Source organism: Zonotrichia leucophrys, chromosome 19, assembly GCF_028769735.1.
Source record: "Zonotrichia leucophrys gambelii isolate GWCS_2022_RI chromosome 19, RI_Zleu_2.0, whole genome shotgun sequence".
NCBI classification, from domain to species: domain Eukaryota; kingdom Metazoa; phylum Chordata; class Aves; order Passeriformes; family Passerellidae; genus Zonotrichia; species Zonotrichia leucophrys.
The window spans coordinates 7,452,330-7,470,471 of record NC_088188.1 but is presented as its reverse complement, the minus strand read 5'-3'; the positions used below and the strand labels follow the sequence as shown (position 1 = coordinate 7,470,471).

The 18,142-nt window shown below is 69.1% G+C and overlaps 2 protein-coding genes across 8 annotated transcripts; one reads left to right on the top strand and one right to left on the bottom strand.

The window, feature by feature from the left end:
• Positions 1-70: 70 nt before the first annotated feature.
• Positions 71-10,269, bottom strand: ANKRD13B (ankyrin repeat domain 13B). 4 transcript variants are annotated; one of them, XM_064729493.1, is made up of 15 exons: positions 10,151-10,269; positions 4,198-4,333; positions 3,815-3,939; positions 3,701-3,746; positions 3,323-3,466; positions 3,050-3,239; positions 2,898-2,964; positions 2,718-2,799; positions 2,585-2,649; positions 2,375-2,505; positions 2,108-2,265; positions 1,879-2,031; positions 1,569-1,729; positions 1,298-1,378; positions 71-1,212 (listed from the first exon to the last, which is right to left on the bottom strand). In XM_064729493.1, exons 1-15 carry the CDS (start codon positions 10,229-10,231, stop codon positions 985-987), a joined length of 1,848 nt encoding a protein of 615 aa, XP_064585563.1. In that variant the 5' UTR covers positions 10,232-10,269; the 3' UTR covers positions 71-984. The 4 variants fall into 4 exon arrangements, with proteins under 4 accessions (XP_064585563.1, XP_064585560.1, XP_064585561.1 ...); XM_064729490.1 differs by lacking the exon at positions 10,151-10,269 and adding an exon at positions 7,601-7,775; XM_064729491.1 differs by lacking the exon at positions 10,151-10,269 and adding an exon at positions 7,601-7,774 and having other exon boundaries at positions 1,302-1,378.
• Positions 9,469-17,946, top strand: GIT1 (GIT ArfGAP 1). 4 transcript variants are annotated; one of them, XM_064729486.1, is made up of 22 exons: positions 9,469-9,624; positions 12,489-12,622; positions 12,704-12,816; positions 12,894-12,999; positions 13,074-13,160; positions 13,270-13,400; positions 13,477-13,571; positions 13,650-13,692; positions 13,873-13,899; positions 14,185-14,233; positions 14,317-14,389; positions 14,997-15,094; positions 15,175-15,286; positions 15,366-15,493; positions 15,570-15,722; positions 15,804-16,031; positions 16,141-16,194; positions 16,466-16,552; positions 16,656-16,729; positions 16,823-17,005; positions 17,102-17,165; positions 17,266-17,946. In XM_064729486.1, exons 1-22 carry the CDS (start codon positions 9,573-9,575, stop codon positions 17,476-17,478), a joined length of 2,304 nt encoding a protein of 767 aa, XP_064585556.1. In that variant the 5' UTR covers positions 9,469-9,572; the 3' UTR covers positions 17,479-17,946. The 4 variants fall into 4 exon arrangements, with proteins under 4 accessions (XP_064585556.1, XP_064585557.1, XP_064585558.1 ...); XM_064729487.1 differs by lacking the exon at positions 13,873-13,899; XM_064729488.1 differs by lacking the exon at positions 16,141-16,194.
• Positions 17,947-18,142: the final 196 nt, after the last annotated feature.

Genomic DNA, 18,142 nt, shown 5'->3' with positions numbered 1-18,142 from the left:
CCAGCACCCCCCCTGCCAGCTCCCACAGCCTGTGACCCCCGCCCCAGGCAGAGGAAGGCTGAGAGAGACGAACATTAAAGAGCATTTATTGGTGTTGGCCGCGGTCGGAGCTGCTCGGGCTCCCCCGGCCCTGGCCCAGATGTTGCTGTGGGGTGCACGGGGGGTGGAGGGGGGGGCAGCAGCTGTGAAAAAGTCCCAGGGGAGCGAGCCCAGCCCCCCCCACCCCGCAGCCCCCGGCCCCCCGTGTGCAAAGGGGGAGCAGCCGGGGCAGGGGGCCGGGGTTAGCACCATTTGACAGAAGGTTTCTCTCGGGGTCAGTGCCCGGGACCAGGGGGTGCAGCGCTGCCAAGGGGGGGCATCCGAGCAGGGTGGAGGGGTGCGAGCAGGGCTAAGGGGGGGTGACACCGGGCTGCCCTCCACAGGCACCCCTTCAGCTGCCCCAGCAGTCCCCGTGCCATGGGGGCAGCTGTGCAGCCCCTCGCTGGCTGTGGGGTGCAATAGGGCTGAGCCCCCACCCCTGCTGCAGGCAAAGCAGCTCCCGGGTAAGTGCACTTGGTAGCGCCTGGGCAGGGGGGAACAGGGAGCTGGGCAGAATCCCCTGGCTCTGGGGGCACCCCGGGACCCCACACAGCTGGCAGCCCACCCATCCAGGGCAGGATGTGCCCCCCACCACCCTCCCTGGGGTGAGGGGCTGAGCAGCACCCCGTGGGGCAGCTGGGGCAGCAGGGGTGTCCTGGAGAAGGGGTTCAGTCCGTGGGGTCCCCTCCCTGGTCCTGGTTAACACCCACCCCACCCCTGTGCTGCCGTGGGGCGCCCCCACCTCACCCCAATATTGCCCCAGCTCTGGGGCCGCTCTCCCAGGGCCAAATCCTGCTCCCCCATTCCCCATTCGCCCTCCGCAGTTCTTGGACTGGCTCCCCCACACCGCTCCCCCCTCTGTGTCCCCAGACACGTCCCCATCGCCACTAGGATGGACGAGGGGGCTCAGCGGCGCTGCGGGGTCACTTCTCCGTCAGCGAGAGCTGCAGGATGCGCTGCAGATCCTCCTCCTCCTGGCGCGTCCGGCGCTCCGCTTCCTCCTGCTCCCGCGCCGACAGCGCCATGGCCAGGCGCAGCTGCTCCGCGTAGCTGGGGAACAGCGCGCCCGGCGCCCGGCCCGGCCCCGCCGCCGGGGCCGCGGGGGGACGCGGGGCTGCCGTGTGCTGCGGAGTCCTGGGGGGCAGCAGCGCCTCAGGGGGGTCCCCGTGGCTGGGCACCCCCACACCCATTCCCTCCCAGGGGGGTGGCCAGACCTTACCAACCTGTCTCCCCGGCGGCCCTCGTGCGACATGGGGTGGGTGCCCGGCTTGCTGTTGGTCAGTGCTTCCCAAATGGTCACCTGTGGCCGGAAAGAGGGGTGCTTGGAGAGTGGCACCCCAAAAAACAGCTCCCACAGCATGAATTTTGACCCACCACCATAGGATGCAGGCATGGAGAGGGGTGGGTGAGTGAGGATCACAGGTGGCATCGGGATGGGGCGGGGAGCGGGGTCCCTCAGCCAGGAGTAGGTGAAGGGGGGCAGTGCCCACCTGGTCGTACTCGCTGCCCGCTTCCAGCAGGCTCTGCTGGATGGCAAACTGCAGCAGGTCATCCTCGTCCTCCCGCAGGGCGTCCTGGTGGGTGCCCACCACGCTGTACCCCCGCGGCACCTCGAAGAGCGCCGGGTCCATCTCGCACGCTCGGCACGAGGCTGCGGGGACAGCAGAGCTGGCCAGGCTGGGCACCCGTGGGGTCCCCCTACTCCACCCGCCAGTTATGCACCCTTACCCTGCTGTGACCCACCAGCTGTACCCTCAGTGGGACCCCTTCCCATCCCACCTCACCGTGTCCCCCACATACTGAGGGAGCTGGAGCTGCTGACGCTGGAGGAGTCGCTGCTGGGCGAGGGTGCCTCGCTGCTGGGGCTGTGCCGCAGGGAGCTCACTGGCTCGTCACAACCGTTGAGGTTGCCGAAGGTTATTCGGGCGTTGAGGATATGGAAGATGGGGATTTCTGCAGGAAAAGGGAAAAAACACGAGGAGGGAAGCTGGCTGTGCCAGCCAGGTCAGCAGCAGAGCCCAGTCCATACCAATCTTGACGGGGAAGCCGGGCGGGAGGCGCAGGGTGATGAAGTCCCGCAGTTTGGCGAAGAGCGCATTGCTTATTGCCATGAGGTCGATGATGGGGGCAACCTGCTCACACAGGGACAGCGGGTGGTCCTCACACAGCCACAGCTTCGCCTTGAACCTGCCAGGGATGGACGTTGGGCTGGGGACCCCACCAGTCCCCCCCTTGAGCTTTGCAGCAGTGGAGGGGGGGGACACAGGGAGTCCCTGCCTGCTGCTCCCCCTCTCACTTCTGTGTCTTGGTGGTGAGCTCCATGGGCCGCCCCATGTCCCGGTTGCCCAGCTCGAAGTTGGGGTTGAAGTACTCCTCGGGGGTGATGGCAGTGGGGTTGGCGTGGCTCAGTGTCTGCGTGATCAGCGTCTGCATGGGGGCACAGCCCGTAGGGTGAGAGGGGAGGTCTGACTGCAGGGCCACCCCTTCCAACCCCTGAGACACTCACCCCATTGTTGGGCCCCACGTGCTGCTCAGCGATGCCCAGGAAGGATTGCAGGGGGGTCTTACAGCCTGTGGGAGAGTCGGGGGTGAGGGCAGAGCCGGGGGTGCCCTGCCCGCCCAGCCCGTGCTGGCTCCACCTTTGCTCTTGCCCTTGTGCTGGTCTGAGAGGTGCTCGGTCCGTGTCCGTGTGATCAGCTCCACGTTGGAAGCGCCGTAGACCTGGCCAAGGAGGGGGGATGGCACAGGTGGGCACCTCACAGCTACAACCAAGTGGGCAGCTACAACCCCCCTGGGCAGCTCAGCTCCCTGCCCCTCACCTTCGCCTCATACCCATTCACCATTTCCGTCTTCTCGCTCCTCCAGCCCAGGATCCCGGATTTGTTCCTAGGGTGACACAGCACCATGAACTTGTTTAGACAGTCTGGGGTGCCAGCACCCCAGGGGTGGGCTCAGTGCCACCCCAGCCCACCTCTCGAAGGCGATGTTCTTGGTGTCGAGCTGGGTGGTGACGACGGGGGCCGTGAGCCGCCCCATCACCTGCTCCTCGGTGGGCTGCACAGCAGCCAGCAGCACCTCCTGGTCGTGGCCGGCCAGGGCCAGCGTCTCCGAGTAGACCACCCGCCTGTCGTGGTCAATCTCCATCACCACCGCACTGCTGTCTGCAGGGAATGGGGTCAGCACAGCCACGGTCCCCACCGTGTGACCGCTCCCCAGGGATGGGGACATGGCAGGGTCACCTCACCTTGTCCCCGAAAGACGAAGCTGCGGTTGCCCCGCTGCCAGGTCATGTGGTCGAAGCCCAGCAGCGTGGTGTCCACCCGCAGGTTCTGGCCACTCTTCCACACCTTGTAGGTGTCGCTGGGGCAGATCTTGGACACCAGGGGCACTGGGGAGAGATGCCAATAGCCCAGCCAGGGATGGGGACACCTGCACCCCCGAGGGGGCTGAGCTGGGCGGGGGACACACCTGGGGAATGCAATGCCTTGGCAGGATGAGGGTCTGCAAGCTTGGGGTGTTGGGGGCAAAGGGGGCAGGTGAGCCCTAACCTGGGGATGGATGCTGGGGGACTCTGCTGGGAAATTCCCACTCCCCCCACAGCCACGCTGTGCCCCGAGCTCACCCCAGCTGGTGAACTCCCACTTCATCTCCACGTAGAAGTCCTGGGCCTGTGGAGAGCAGGGAGGGGTCAGGGGCAGCCCTGGCCGCAGCCCCACAGCCCCTCTGAGCGAGGTACCTTGCGCAGCTTCTCCAGCAGCACCGGGATCCCCGCCAGGCGCTTGATGGCTCTCTGGTAGTCGCGGTAGCGCAGCACCAGCTGCACCAGCTCCAGGTCACGGGTGCTCACAGCCTCCTGCAGGACTGGGGGGCAAAGAGGCAGTGCCCAGGGCCGTGGCACAGCGTGGCACAGCGTGGCACAGATGGCACTGCAGAGCTGGGCGCTGCACAGGAGCCACAGGACAGAGCACCAGGTGAGCAGTGCCTTGGGGAGCTTTACCATGCCTGTGCCCGTGTCCATGCCCACATCTGTGTCCATGCTCATGCCCACGCCCATCTCCGTGTCCATGTCTGCACCAGGGCAGCTTGCAGGAGGATGGAGGGCAGCAGCCCCTCGCTCACCTGTCCATCCGCTGCGGTTCTCCTTGCCCACGTCGGCGCCATGCTTCAGCAGCACCCTGGCACACTCCAGGTGGCCCAGCGTGGTGGCCAGGTGCAGGGGAGTGCGTCCTCGGGGGTCCAGCTGCTCGATGTCAGCCTGCCAGGAAGGAACGAGGCTCTGAGATCACTGGGGTGGCCAGACCATGCTCTCCCACAGATGTGCAGCTCCCGACACAGAAAGCAGCCAACGTTTGACTCTGAGAGAGCAGCCCCACCCCTGACCTCCCCCAAGAGAGGCACCTCAAAGCCTCTCCCTGCTGCCACCGCCAGACCCATGGGGAGGGCACGGAGAGCACGGCGGTGGCTGCCAGCACCCCGCACACCGGGTCCCAGCCAGGCCGGGCTGCACCCACCAGGCGGGCACACAGAAGGGGCACAGCACGGCAGCGGGGGCACAGATGCCCCTGGCACAGCGCACGGAGCTCTGCACATCTCGGTGCAGCTGCAAGCTCCAGAAGAGCCCCCACCTCTGGGATGTGGAGGGGGCCGTGCCCAGTTGCCAGGCAGCAGCTGCCGGCAGCCCCCCTCTCCCCCTCTCGCTGGCAGGGCCGGGCTGCGGCGGGCGCACGTGTTCCCCTGCCTGAGCCGGGGGCGGCGGCTGCGGGAGCCGAGCGGCGGCTCCGAGGATCCCCGGGGCCCTGGGGAGCCGTCGCTGGGGCTGCCGTTGTTTGTGCCAAACCCGGAGCCTGGCACCCGGCCAGCCCTGAGGAATCCCTGGTGCGCTGGCACCCCCGGCACCCACGGGCCCTGCTCCCCGTGTGGGAAGCAGCGTCACACCCGTGCCCAGCTGGGGACGTGGCTCGGGCAAGGGGGGACACCCTCTGTGCCCCCAGCTGGGGTAGAAGTGCCCAGAGAGGGGCACTCAGATGCTACCAGGGCAGGAGGCAGTGGGGCAGTGCCCACATAATTGGTTCTGGGGAGGCCACCCTCAGGAGAACAAACCTGGGGTGCAGGAGCCAAAGGTGCCAGTTGGGGTGGGCAGCCAGGGGTGTTTGGGCATGGGCAGAGGTGGAGCATGGGCTCCCTGGTGCCCAGTCTCACCTGCCTTGCTCTGGGCATGTCCTGCATTGCTGCTGCCCCAGGGATGTTCCTGTCCCTGCCCAGGCTGTGCATTCCCATGTCCCTCATCCCCAGGGACTCACCAGGTAGGGGGACCCCCCAGTCTGCCCCCACCACAGGAGGAAAACAGCCCCCCAGCTCCCTGGGAGCCAATGTGTCGCTCCAATGCTCTCCAGGCGACTGCTGCTTTTTAATTGCACTAATGAAACTGCTCTAATTAAGGCAATCACCCCCCAGCTGGGGGCGGGGGCAGCAGGCTCAGCGGGGCTCCCCAGCTGCAGCCCTGCCCCAGCCCTGGGCAGGATGAGGGTCCCCAGTTGGGGACACGGCACTGGAGCCACCCCAGGGGACACGGCGTGACCCAGATCTGGCCAGCAAGAGCTCAGCCCTGAGCCCTGGTGTTGGGTTGGCTCCAGCTTGGGGAGCACAGCACAGACCCCCAGGTGCTGCCCATCCTGGGGCTGTGACACCCACAGGGACGGGGACAGGGTGGCTTTGGGGTGGCTTTGGGGTGGCAGCGGTGCAGTGCAGAGCTGCAGCCCAGCCGCTCCTCCTGTGCCAGCCGGGCACGTGGCACAGCACGTCCCTGCACTGGGGCTGTCCCTGGGCTGGAGAGCCCCAGCTCCTGCCCCTGGGTACCATCAGGGGATGTGAGCCAGCGCGGGAAGATGGTGCCAGGCACTGCTGTCCCTGCCAGCCCCGGGTCCCTGTCACGCCTGAGGGGGCAGGCTGTGGTCAGGGGTGTCCTGGCACCACAGGCTCCATGTCACTGCCTGCCACAGCCTCGTGATGTCCCTGTCAAGGGGACCCACTGACCCTTGCTCCCTTGTGCAGGCCGGTGTGGATGGGAGCCCATGGCGGCAATTTGGGGGTGACAGACACAGAGCCCTTACGAGGACATGGAGAGGAGCAAAGCTCTCAGCTGCCCCAGTGCTTCCCAACCCCAAACCCCTGCACTGGGGAGGGGCAGCACACGGAGCCACTGCCCTGGGGGTGTCACCAGGGCAGAGGGAGGGCAGGGCACTGGGTACGGGGGCACCCAGCCTCCAGCATTTCAACAGCACCAACCCCTTACCCGGGGGATGCTCTGGCAGGGATAAGGGCTGAGCCGTGTCCCTGGATGCCCTGGACAGAGCAGGGAGCCTGGGCCGGCCCTCACCTCCTTCCCCAAGCCCCCACCTGCCCCAGAGTCTGGCCTGCAGCACCCATGCCCCCCCTTGCACCCCTGGGGTGCACACATGGCCGGCTTTGCTCTCACCCAGCAAACGACAGCGGGGCCAGGGCAGAGCCCCCGCACCTCCCAGGCTGGAGGGCTGGAGCCTCTCTGCAGGCAAGCGGGTCAGAGCCCCCCCGCAGCCCCTCCACCTCCCCACGTCTGCCGAGCCCCGCTTTGATCTCCGCCGCGCTGAGCTCCTGGGAAGGCTGACCCCAAATTAGCAGGAAAATAAAAACACTGCCCGTGGGGTGGGAGACCCGGGCGATGCTGGCGCAGCCTCCGGCTGGACCCCACAATGGAGACGGGTGTGGCGGGAGCCATCGCCTGCATCCCGGCGGGAGCTTGGCGGCACAATGACCCCCGTTCCGTGCATCACCGGGGTCCACCCAGCACGGCCCTCGGTGCCCTGGGGCTGGGGGACCCGGGCCGAGGGACGGGGGATGCTCAGCACAGCTTCCCCGCCAGCCTCCCTCCAGCGCCTGCGGTTTCCTGCGTCTTCGGGGTTGGGTTTTAATTACCTGAATTGCATCGCCACGGGGGAGAGGGAGGCTGGGAACCCGCCGGGGAAGCACCCACACCCCGTCCATCACCGGGCGGCTGGGAGGTTCCCGGGCTCAGGGACAGTGGGTCCCCTCACCCTGAGGAGAGCCCTTGCGAGGCTGGGGGGCTGCGCCCCGACAGCACCGGGGCCCTTGTGCCCCCCACCCCCGAGGGGCTCAGCCTGAGAGTGGGGGGCTGAAAGCTGCACCCCGAGGGGGTGGCAATGCCCTGAGCAGCGGGGTGCGGGCCGGGGGTCTGCAGAGGCCTAGCAGGGAGAGGGGGACACGTGCGGAGGGATGCTCGGGGCTGCGTGTGCTGGGGATGCAGGGGACCCGCGGGTGGCAGCCCCGGGGACAGCAGGCACAGAGCCGGGGTGCAGGTGGGGACACACACCACACCCCCCGAGCCCCGCCAGCGCACAGAGCGACCCCATCGTTATCACCCCCCTCATCTCCATCCTCATCCTCACCCCGGCCCCGAGCATTGCATCAGCCCGAGCCGGGCCGTGCCGGGCCGGGCCGTGCCGGGAGTGTCCCCGCGCCGCCCCACCTGCTTGGCGCTGAGCTCCCGGTCCAGGTCACGGGCGCGGTTGTGCCAGACGAGGTAATGCAGCGGGTACCTGCCCTCCGGCCCCTTCCTGCCCGAGCAAGACGCGAGCATCCTCCGTGCATGCTGGAGCGGCGCGGCGGGCGCGGCGCGGGGCGGCGCGGCGCGGGCGGGGGGGCGCGGGGCGGGGCGGGCCGCCACCTCCCGCCCGGTGCTTCCCCGGCCCCCCCGCACCGCCCGGCCTCATGGGACTTGTAGTTGCCCTGCCCGGCATCGCCCCCTTCTTCTTCCTCATCTTCATCCTGCTCTTGGCTCGCCCCCCTCCCGCAGCGCTCAGCCCATCACCGCGGCTGCGATCCCGCGGGGGGGCTGCAAAGGGGCACCCCATAGGCGATCGGCATCCTCCCCAGATTCCCCCCTTTCCCAGGCTGATCTTCCCCCTCCCGGCTGACCTCCGCTCCCCCAGCGGGGCAGCGGCCAGAGCATATGGCGGGGCAGGGGTGAAGGCGGCAGGTGGGGACCAGGTGGGGGCCGGGGGGGGGACCCCGATCCCGCCCCCGCAGCACCAGGCACGGGCCCCCAGCCCCGTTTCCTTTTCCGCCTGCGTCTCTCCCGGGCGGGCGTCGCGTTTTCCGGCTGCCGCCCGAGAACAATGCAAGGCTGGGCCTCTGCGGCCGCCCCGGCCTCCGCCGGCGCCGCGCTCCCGGCCCCGCTCCCGCTGCTCCCCCCTCCGGTGCCGGGAACCCCCCGGTGTTGTTCTCCGGTGTTGTTCTCTGCCCAGCCCTGGCGCTGGCGGGGGTCGCAGCCCCCCGCCCCTGTCCCCACAGCATCCCCATCCCCCTGCCATGCCCCATGACGTCATGAGCCACCTCCTCACAGCCGCGGTGAGGTCACCTCGCTGTCCCGCGGTGTTGGGGACACCGTGCGGCCCCACTGCCCCGCTCCCGCCGGGGTCTGAACCCACCAGTGTCTGTGGGGCTCCCATGGGGTGTCCCCTCTGGTGCAAGCACCTAAAGGGTCGCAGTAGGGAGCAGACCCCAAATAGTCCCCAGTCGCTCCACTCACCCCCAAATCCCCTGTTGAGCACCCTAAATAAGGGTTGTGTGGCCCGACCCCGTGTCCTGGAGAAGGGCTCTGTCCGGGAGTGGGGTACACAGTGTCAGAGGTGGCACAGCGTAGAGGGCTGGGGTGCCCCAGGGCTGCGGCTGGATCCAGAACAAGTGTCCAGAGCAGGACTGAAGCAATTTGGGGGTGCCCTGAGCTGGGATTGGGTTACACAGGATCCAGAACAGGAATGGGACCAGTGCCACCCCTCCGGGATAAACAGGACAAGGGCTGGGGGCAGGACCAGGACGGTGCTCTGGGCTGAGAAGGGGACCGGGAGTGCACCGAGGGCGGGCACAGGGGTCAGCACTGGGGGATGCCCGGGATCAGGAGCAGAGCAAGGGCAGGGCTGATGCCCAGCAGCAGATGAGGTGCCCGGGTGCGGGTCGGGGCTGTCCGGGGGGCGTTTGCAGGTGCGGGTGCGGGTCGGGGGCGTTCCCGGTGCGGCTGTGGAGCGGTGCCGGTGCCCGTCCGAATTCGCGTGCGGCTCCGGCTCCGTGTGCGGGGCGGGGGCGTTCCCGGTGCGTGTCCCGGTGCGGGGCGGCGCCGGTGCGGGTTCGGGTGCGGCTGCGAGTGCGGGGCGGTGCCGGTGCCGGTGCGGGGCGGCCGCGGCAGCGCTGCCGGTGGCGGGGCGGGGGCGGTGCGGCCCCTCCTCCGCCGGGGCCGGGCCTGCGCCGCTTCCTGCGGAGCCGCCGGGCGCAGGGAGCAGCCGGCAGCCCCCGGCCCCGCCGCCCCGGGCCCCGCTGCCCCCGCCCCGCCGCCCGGCCCCCCCTCCCCTTCCCCGCCGCCGCTCCCCCGGCGGGCCCGGGGGCGCCGCCGCCGCCCCACGCTGGCGCAGAGGCCCGGGCCCGGGCCCGCCTCGCCGCTGAGGATGTCCCGGAAGGCGCCGCGGGCAGAGGTGTGCGCCGACTGCAGCGCCCCAGGTAAGGCCCCCCCGCATCGGCACCGGCTCGGCCCCGCCGGCCCCCCCGCGCCTCCGGCTGCCCCCCGGCGCTTGCCCTGCGCGCCCCCCCGCCCCACCGAGAGCCCCCCGTGCGCCCCTCGGCACCCCCGGCGCGGCCCCCGCACCCCCGCTGCACCCCGAGGTGTTTGCCCGGACTGCTCCCCGTGACCCCTTCTGCATCTCCTCGTACGCCCCACATCGAGACCCTTTTGCGGCTTCCTGAGCGCCCCCAGGATCGCCCTGGCGATTCCTTTCTGCGCCCCACTCCGCACAGCCAAGGGAGCCCCACTGAGCCCCCCGCCTGCCCCCCAGGAACCCTCTCATGTGCCCCCCAGTGAAACGCTGCGATGAAACTCATGACCCCCTTGGTGCACCCCGTTTTAGCCTCCCGGAATGCCCTCACACACTCGAGACACAGCCCCGATACCCCCGCATGCCTCCTCCGTGCGGCTCCAGCGCGCCCCGGGTGCCCCCACGCCCCCCGGCACCACCCACGGCTTTCTCACCCCAGCGCGGGGGCTGCTGGCACAGCCTGGGGACGCGCCGCTCGCTGCCAGCAGCGCTGGTGACCCTGTAAATGACAGCATGATGGGGGACACCGTCCTGCAGCCCGCAGCCAGCACCCACCCCAGCCGGATCTGGGCTTGGCGGTGCCGGTCGGGCGAGCCGGGCGGCCGCGGCGCTGCAAGCCAGAGCCGAGCCTGGGCAAGACCATTCCCATCCCCGGCGGTGCCGGTGCCCGCAGCCCCCACGCTGGGGACGCGCCCGTGGGCGTCGCGGAGGGTTTGGCCCCCCAAAGCCTGCCCACGGTAGGGCCGGACCCCAAACCTGCCCGTAGCCAGCGCAGGTGGCCCCACGGCAATGAATGAACGGGGCTCGGAGCCGGCCCCGGAAAGCTGCCCGCGGGCCAAGGCTGTGCCGAAATTATTCCGGCCACGTGCCAATGGCCGGATCCTGCCAGCGGAGCTGTCGGCACGCGTGGGCGAAAGGCTGCCCTGCCTCCAGGCATCCCCCGTGCCGGCGGGCGAGCGGGGGGCCCGGGGTTCCCGGGGCGGTGCCGGGGCTCCCTGCTGCGGCCGGGGAAATGGAAAACAGTTTCTTCCAATCTCTTATCGCCTGGCAGCCATGGGAGGAAATGAGTTATAAAGTCCAGAGGCCGTTTCCTAGCGCGCGGGGAGCACCGGGGATGCGCTGCCTGGCCCTGCATGGGGAGGTGCCCGTGGGGCGCTCCGGTCTCTCTGCCCGGCCTCCCTCGGCCCCACGCAGGGATTCCGGCTGCCCCCTGCCCTGCCATCGCCGCTGCGGGGCCGAGTGCTGGGGGTGCCGGTGTCACCCACATCCCGATGCAGGGATTGAGGTGCTGCGAGCTCCCTTGGGCTCCAGGATCCTCGCAGGGTTTGGAGTGTCCCTGTGCGAGCACTCCGCGATCTGCTGCAGTGCCCGCCCGCATCCCACGGCATCCCAGCGCTCCTGAGGCGGGAGCGGCTGCTGCCCCAGGGATACTCTGAATCCACCCGCCCTGGGGGGGCCGCGGGCCGGCTCCCCCCGCACGGAGCGTCCTGTTCCCGGCGGTGGCCGTGGGCAGCGGGTGCGAAGGCACAGATGCCGCCGCACCGGCTGCCAAGGCGCTGCCATCTGCGTGCGCGGGGCTGCCAGGCTGGGGGGGCCGCCGCTCCCCCCGGCCACCCCAGCCCGGCCCCGGGGCACTGCAGCAGGGCAGGATGCCGTGCCCCCATCGCGGGGTCCTCAGGGCTTGGGGGGTGCGTGGGGAGGGGTCCGGGACCCTGCAGGGAGGAAGGAAGTGGGGGAGGCTTGGCTGCCTGCCTGCCTTCCTCCCTCGGTGAGGTCGTGGGGCCGCTGTCCCCCCTCAGGGCCATCAGGCAGGCCATTGAGGCCACCTCCCAGGCCCTGTATCCCCGGGCTTGGGGCTGCCCTGCTGTGGGACACTGTGGTGTTTGTGTAGGACCCACAGAAACAAGGTGAGGGGAAGGGCTGGGCACAGGGTGGCAGGACTCCCCCGTCAGAGGGGACACCTGGGGACCCTTCAGCATCGTCACCCCGTGTCCGGCTGCGTTTCCCGGGAGGGGGGAGGCGGCTGTGACCCAGCGGGGGTCCTCAAATCCTGTCCTCATTCTGCTGTGAACAGCTGCAGCTCAACGGCCGCACCACGGGGCCAGACCCCTCGTCCCCAGGATGTGTTTTTGGGGTGCAGGCGTGGGGAGCTGCTGCCGGGCCGGGAGCGGTGCCCCCGCGGGTGCCGGGGCTGGTGCCAGCGCGGGGCCAGCGCGGCTGCTCAAACGATCCTTTGTTCCCGGCGGGGACACAAAGGGCTCCAGTCCGGCCGGCCGGGGCCAGCGGCGGGGCTGGAGGGGCACGGCAGCCTGGGGGGCCGTGGCACCTGCCCCGGAGCTGGGGTGTCCCGAGGGCTGGCTGTGCTGGGGTGCTGAGGCTGCAGAGCTGCTGACCACCCTACGTAGGAGCCCATGGACTGGGGGTGCCCACCCATTGTGGGGCACGCTGCCCCCATCCAGGACCCCCCAAACAGCCAGCTGGGGGCTCTGGGATGAGTGACCTCACAGTGAGCCAGAGTGCCCCTGATCCGAGTGTGCTGGCATCATCCCTGCCACCAGCTGTCCTCCTGATGGTGGGGGGCCAAACCCTGCCCCCGTTTTGGCTGGTGGTTGCTATGGGAAACCCGTGGGTTTCCCCTGGTGATGGGCTGAGCCCCTCTCCATCTCTCGGGAAATGGTTGCTGTGGCAACGCATCCCCCCTGCTGGAGGGATGCATGAGGAGGGGACAGCATGGGGAGGGGACACCCGCTGACACCCCCATGCCACCCCCAGACCCTGGCTGGGCGTCCATCAACCGCGGGGTGCTCATCTGTGACGAGTGCTGCAGCGTGCACCGCAGCCTGGGCCGCCACATCTCCATCGTCAAGCACCTGCGCCACAGCCCCTGGCCCGCCACCCTGCTCCAGGTGGGTGCTGGGGACACTGCAGTGTGGGGACACGCACACTGGGACCCCCCATGCCCACTGGGCCCTGCCTGTCCCCTGCAGATGGTGCACACCTTGGCGAGCAATGGGGCCAACTCCATCTGGGAGCACTCGCTGCTGGATCCAGCGCAGGTGCAGAGCGGGCGCAGGAAGGCAAACCCCCAGGACAAAGTGCAGTAAGTGCCCTCTGTGCTGTGGGGAGGGGGTCAGCTCTGGCTGGGAGCCCCCTCCTCACCCACTGCCCACTCTCCAGCCCCACCAAGTCGGAGTTCATCCGTGCCAAGTACCAGATGCTGGCCTTCGTCCACAAGCTGCCCTGCCGGGATGATGACGGCGTCACTGCCAAGGACCTCAGCAAGGTGGGGAGGGGGTTCAGGGACTCCCCTGTGGCAGAGGGGACAGATCCCCCCATTACCAGCTCTCTCCTCTGCAGCAATTGCACTCGAGCGTGCGGACGGGCAACCTGGAGACCTGCCTGCGCCTGCTCTCGCTGGGTGCCCAGGCCAACTTCTTCCACCCGGTGAGCTCTGGCGGGGCTCAGGGACCCCACAGGGGGTGTGGGGCCCAGGGGGATCCTGGGGCCTCATGCCACATGCAGGCTGCAGGGCTGAGGCTGCCCATGCCCGCAGGAGAAGGGCACCACACCCCTGCACGTGGCCGCCAAGGCCGGGCAGATCCTGCAGGCAGAGCTGCTGGTGGTCTACGGCGCCGACCCTGGGGCGCCCGATGTGAACGGCCGGACCCCCATTGACTATGCCAGGTGAGGGCAGGGAAGGGGGTCACCCCTGCCTGCACCCCAGCTAGGGTGGGCATCACCCCTGCCGGCCCTCCCACAGGCAGGCAGCCCAGCACGAGCTGGCGGAGCGGCTGGTGGAGTGCCAGTACGAGCTGACCGACCGGCTGGCCTTCTACCTCTGCGGCAGGAAGCCGGGTGAGTGAGGGTCCTGGGGCGAGGGAGGTACCCTGGAGGGATCCCGTGGCCCTGCTCACCACCCCTCTCTCTGTGCAGACCACAAGAACGGGCACTACATCATCCCACAGATGGCCGACAGGTGAGTGCCTGGCGCCCGTGGCCCCGCTGCCCTGTCCCGTGTCCCCCCCAGCGTCCCCGCTGGGCTGAGGGGGGACCCCGGTCTCTGGAGCGTCCCTGGGGGGTGGGGGGCCGGCGTGCCCGCGCGTTTAACGTCCGCCTTTATCCTGTTCTTCCCTCCGCTGCCTTCTCCGGAGCGCAGGGTGCGCCCAAAGTGCATGGCACAGAGGTATTGTCCGCTCGGCTCCGGGGGCCCCCCATGCTGCTGCATGGGCCCCCCCTGCAGCCCTGGCTGCTCGGCCCAGCCCAGCACCCGGGGGACACTCGGGGAGGGGGGTCCCGCCCGCCCCCTGCCACCTCAACCCCCTGTGCCTGCCTGCCAGCCCTGCTTGGTGAAGCCCCCAATGCCTGAGGGGGGTCCCTGTCTTGGTGGGGTGCAGCTGGGGACTGTTTTGGTGTGAACAGGCCAGGAATAACCCCCACGTTTTGCTTCCCCCCTCCCCGCACCCCCCAGCCTGGACCTCTCTGAACTGGCCAAGGCAGCCAAGAAGAAGCTGCAGGCGGTGAGTGGGGGCCAGGGCAGGGCTGGGGGATGTCCCGCCTGCCCCTCTCATCCTGCCTGACACTGTCCCCTGCACTGCTGCAGCTCAGCAACCGCCTCTTCGAGGAGCTGGCCATGGACGTGTATGACGAGGTGGACCGTCGGGAGAACGACGCGGGTGAGCGGGGTGCGGGTGCAGCCCCCCGGGGCCGGGGCCGGGGCGGGCGCGGCGGCAGCGCGGGGGAGGAGCAGCGGCGGGGCCGCGGCCGAGCCCTGCGCTCCCCCCCGATCCGGACGCGTCCGCCGGGACCGCAGGCCCCTCCTTCTTCATTCCTCCGGCCGGGAAGGTTTGCTCAGCGCGAGGGGCCGCCGCTGGGTGCCGGGGCTGGGGTGCTGCCGGAGGTGGGTGCTGGGATCCCCCAGGGATGGGGGCTCAGCCTGCGCTGCTGCCCCTGGGCTGGGGGGTGGCAGGGTGGGGGCAATCCCATTTCTGTGGCGGGGCGGGTGCCAACAGACGTGCCAAAGGGGCTGGGGGTGCTGAGCTGGTGCCTGAAAGGGTGAAGAGCATTTTTGGGGTCCTGTTGGTGGGTTATGGGGGGACCCCAGCCCTGCTGGGTGGCTGGGGGAGGCGATTCCCGTCAGCCTGGCCAGGCTCCACTCCCAGCCCCAGCAGGCTGGCCCTGCGCCCGCGCCTGCGTCCTGCCGGCTCCGGGCCCTGCAGCCGGCTTGTCCGGGGGTGCAGCCCCTGTGTCCCCCGGGCTCTGACACCAGGTGCCTTCCTGCAGTCTGGCTGACGACGCAGAACCACAGCACGCTGGTGACAGAGCGCAGCGCCGTCCCCTTCCTCCCTGTCAACCCCGAGTACTCAGCCACGCGCAACCAGGTGAGGCCCCATCTAGGCCACGCGACCCCTCTGTGCGCTCAGACCTCTGCTCACCCCCTTTTTCCCTCTCCTGCCCCCAGGGCCGGCAAAAGCTGGCCAGGTTCAACGCCAGGGAGTTTGCCACTTTGCTCATTGACATCCTCGGGGAAGCCAAGCGCCGGCAGCAAGGGAAGAGTCTGCTCAGCCCCACAGGTGAGGCACGGAGGGCAGCGAGGTGGGGCTGAGCGCTTCCCCCATGCCCTGTGCTCAGCACCCACCCTGCCCTCCCCAGACGCCCTCGACTACTCGCTGCGGAGCCAGAGTGACCTGGACGACCAGCACGACTACGACAGCGTCGCCTCTGACGAGGACACGGACCAGGAGCTGCTGCGCAACGCCTCCCGCAACAACCGCGCCAGGGTGAGCCCCAACCCGGCCTGGACCCCCTCCCAGACCCCACCTCTGGGATCCTCACACTGAGCTCCTCTCCCTGCAGAGCATGGACTCCTCCGACCTGTCAGATGGCCCCATCACGCTGCAGGAGTACCTGGAGGTGAAGAAGGCTCTGGCAGCCTCTGAGGCCAAGGTGCAGCAGCTGATGAAGGTGAACAACAGCCTGAGCGATGAGCTGCGCCGGCTGCAGCGCGAGGTGGGTGTGGGGCCAGTGGGGCTCCCTCCTCAGTGTACCCCCCTCTCCTCACTGATGCCTTCTCCCTTCTCCTGGCTGCAGATCCACAAGCTGCAGGCAGAGAACACTCAGATCCGGCAGCAGACCGGCCCTGCACATCCAACCCCGGCCCCCAGCGAGCGGCCAGAGCACGGGCACCCCCCGGGCACGGCCCCCCAGCACCGCCGGGACCGCCAGGCCTTCTCCATGTACGAGCCGGGCTCGGCGCTGAAACCCTTCGGGCAGCCCGTGGAGGAGCTGGTGACCCGGCTGCAGCCCTTCAGCCCCGGCGTGAGTGTGCTGGGCTGGGTGGGAGGGTTTTGGGGTGCAGCAGGCCCCCCAGCCCCACAGGGTGCTGGGTCCTGTCCCCGCGGGGCCGTAACCTTTCGTGTGTCACCAGGAGGTGGAGGACGAGGCTCTGTACTCCATGCACATCCCGGCCAGCGTGTACCGGGTAAGGGGGCCGCAGCGGGGGCGGCTCCTGCATGGGACATGGTGGCTGTGGCCTGCCCAGGATGTGGCCTTTGGGATGTCCTGTCCCCCCGCCGCCCTGCACCCCCCTGGGTCAGGCTGGGGACCTCCCCAAGGGGTGGCAGCTGTGGAATGTTCCTGCATGCAGGGTGGCGGTGTCCCCTGTGCTCGTCCTCCCCTGCACGTCACCGGGGTTGGCTCCACACCCTTCTGCACCCCGTTCAGCATGGGCTTCCCCTGTTTTCCCCCTCCAGATCCGGAAAGGTCCATCTGCCTCCTCGGTGCCCTTCCCTCCATCCTCCCCGCTGCTCTCCTGCCCGCCTGATGGTGCCCGACACATGGTGACGTATCAAGGAGGGGGAAGAACCCTTGGGGTTGGCAGACTCCTGAGCCTGAGTGGGGATGGGGCTGGGCAGGGCTTGACACTGCTCCTCTCCTCTCCAGAGCAAGCTGGACCGGCATGGCAGCGGCACTGACAGTGACTACGACAACACACAGGCTGGTGAGGTTCTGATCAGGTGAGTGGTGGGGCTGGGGGCTGCACCAGGGTTTGTGGGGACACAGGGACAAGGGGCTGATACTGACCCAGGGCGGTTGGTTGATCCCTGCAGCATGGAGGGGAAGCGGTATGTGGAGCTGAGCAAGGATGAGGATTTCCCCCACGAGCTGGACCCGCTGGACGGGGAGCTGGACCCTGGCCTGCCCAGCACGGAGGATGTCATCCTCAAAACTGAGCAGGTCACCAAGAACATCCAGGAGCTGCTGCGGGCAGCACAAGAGTCCAAGCATGATAGGTAGGACTGGGGCACAGCCTCAGGGTCCTTCTGGACACCCAGACCAGGGCTGGGGCCGTGCCCTCCGTGTTGCTCACCCTTTGTCCTTGCCCCCAGCTTCGTGCCCTGCTCAGAGAAGATCCACTCAGCTGTGACAGAGATGGCATCACTCTTCCCTAAGGTAGGAGGAGCTGTGTGTCCCTGGGGTGGTTGTGGTCCCCACCAGACACTGTCAGCCCCCTGAGCATAGGATCTGACGCTGGTCCTGTGCTCTGCCACAGAAACCAGCCCTGGAGACGGTGCGCAGCTCCCTGCGGCTGCTCAACGCCAGCGCCTACCGGCTGCAGAGCGAGTGCCGCAAGACTGTGCCCCCCGAGCCCGGCGCCACCGTGGACTACCAGCTCCTGACCCAGCAGGTCATCCAGTGTGCCTACGACATCGCCAAGGCCGCCAAGCAGCTGGTCACCATCACCACTCGTGAGAAGAAGCAGTGAGCGCCAGCCCGCGTCCCCCCATGTCCCCGGGCCCTTTCACTCTCCATGTCTCCCTTCCCTCCGGCAGCAGCCGGCACCTGGGGCGAGCATGGCTGCAAGTGGCCTTTCTGGGGAGCCGAGGTGCGGGGTTCCTCGTGCCCCCCGCGCCATCAAGGAGCTGGTGCTCAGCCCGCGGGGTAGGTGCCTGCATCCCCCTGTACAGCCCCCTGCCCACCCCTAACTTATCCTGTACATAGCCTCTGTAGCTGTCCATGGCGGCGGTGGCCTTGTACCCCCACTCCCCACAAAACCCCTCTCTGGGTGGCCGCTACCCCCGAGGCCGCCCACGGCATTACACTGGACTGGGGCGCCCCTCCCCGGGCGTCCTGAACCCCTCCCCGGGCGTCCTGCCCCGTGCCGGGGCCGCACTCCCCACTGTAAGATGTGTCCTTGTACATTTGTATCAATAAAGGTGTGAGCATTGCACGGCGCCCGGCTCCTGCGCCCATGGAGGGTCCGTGGCTGCGGGGGCTTCAACCCCTGCGGCGCCGGGCAGGGCTTGGCCACGTGTCCCTCCCGTTTCACCCAGTCCCCTTGGCCCTGCTGGCGGCCGCTCACGCCATCCCCGGCACAGCCCTGCTGTTTGCCCAGCCCCGGGGCTGGGCTTCCCCAGCGCGGCCCCGCC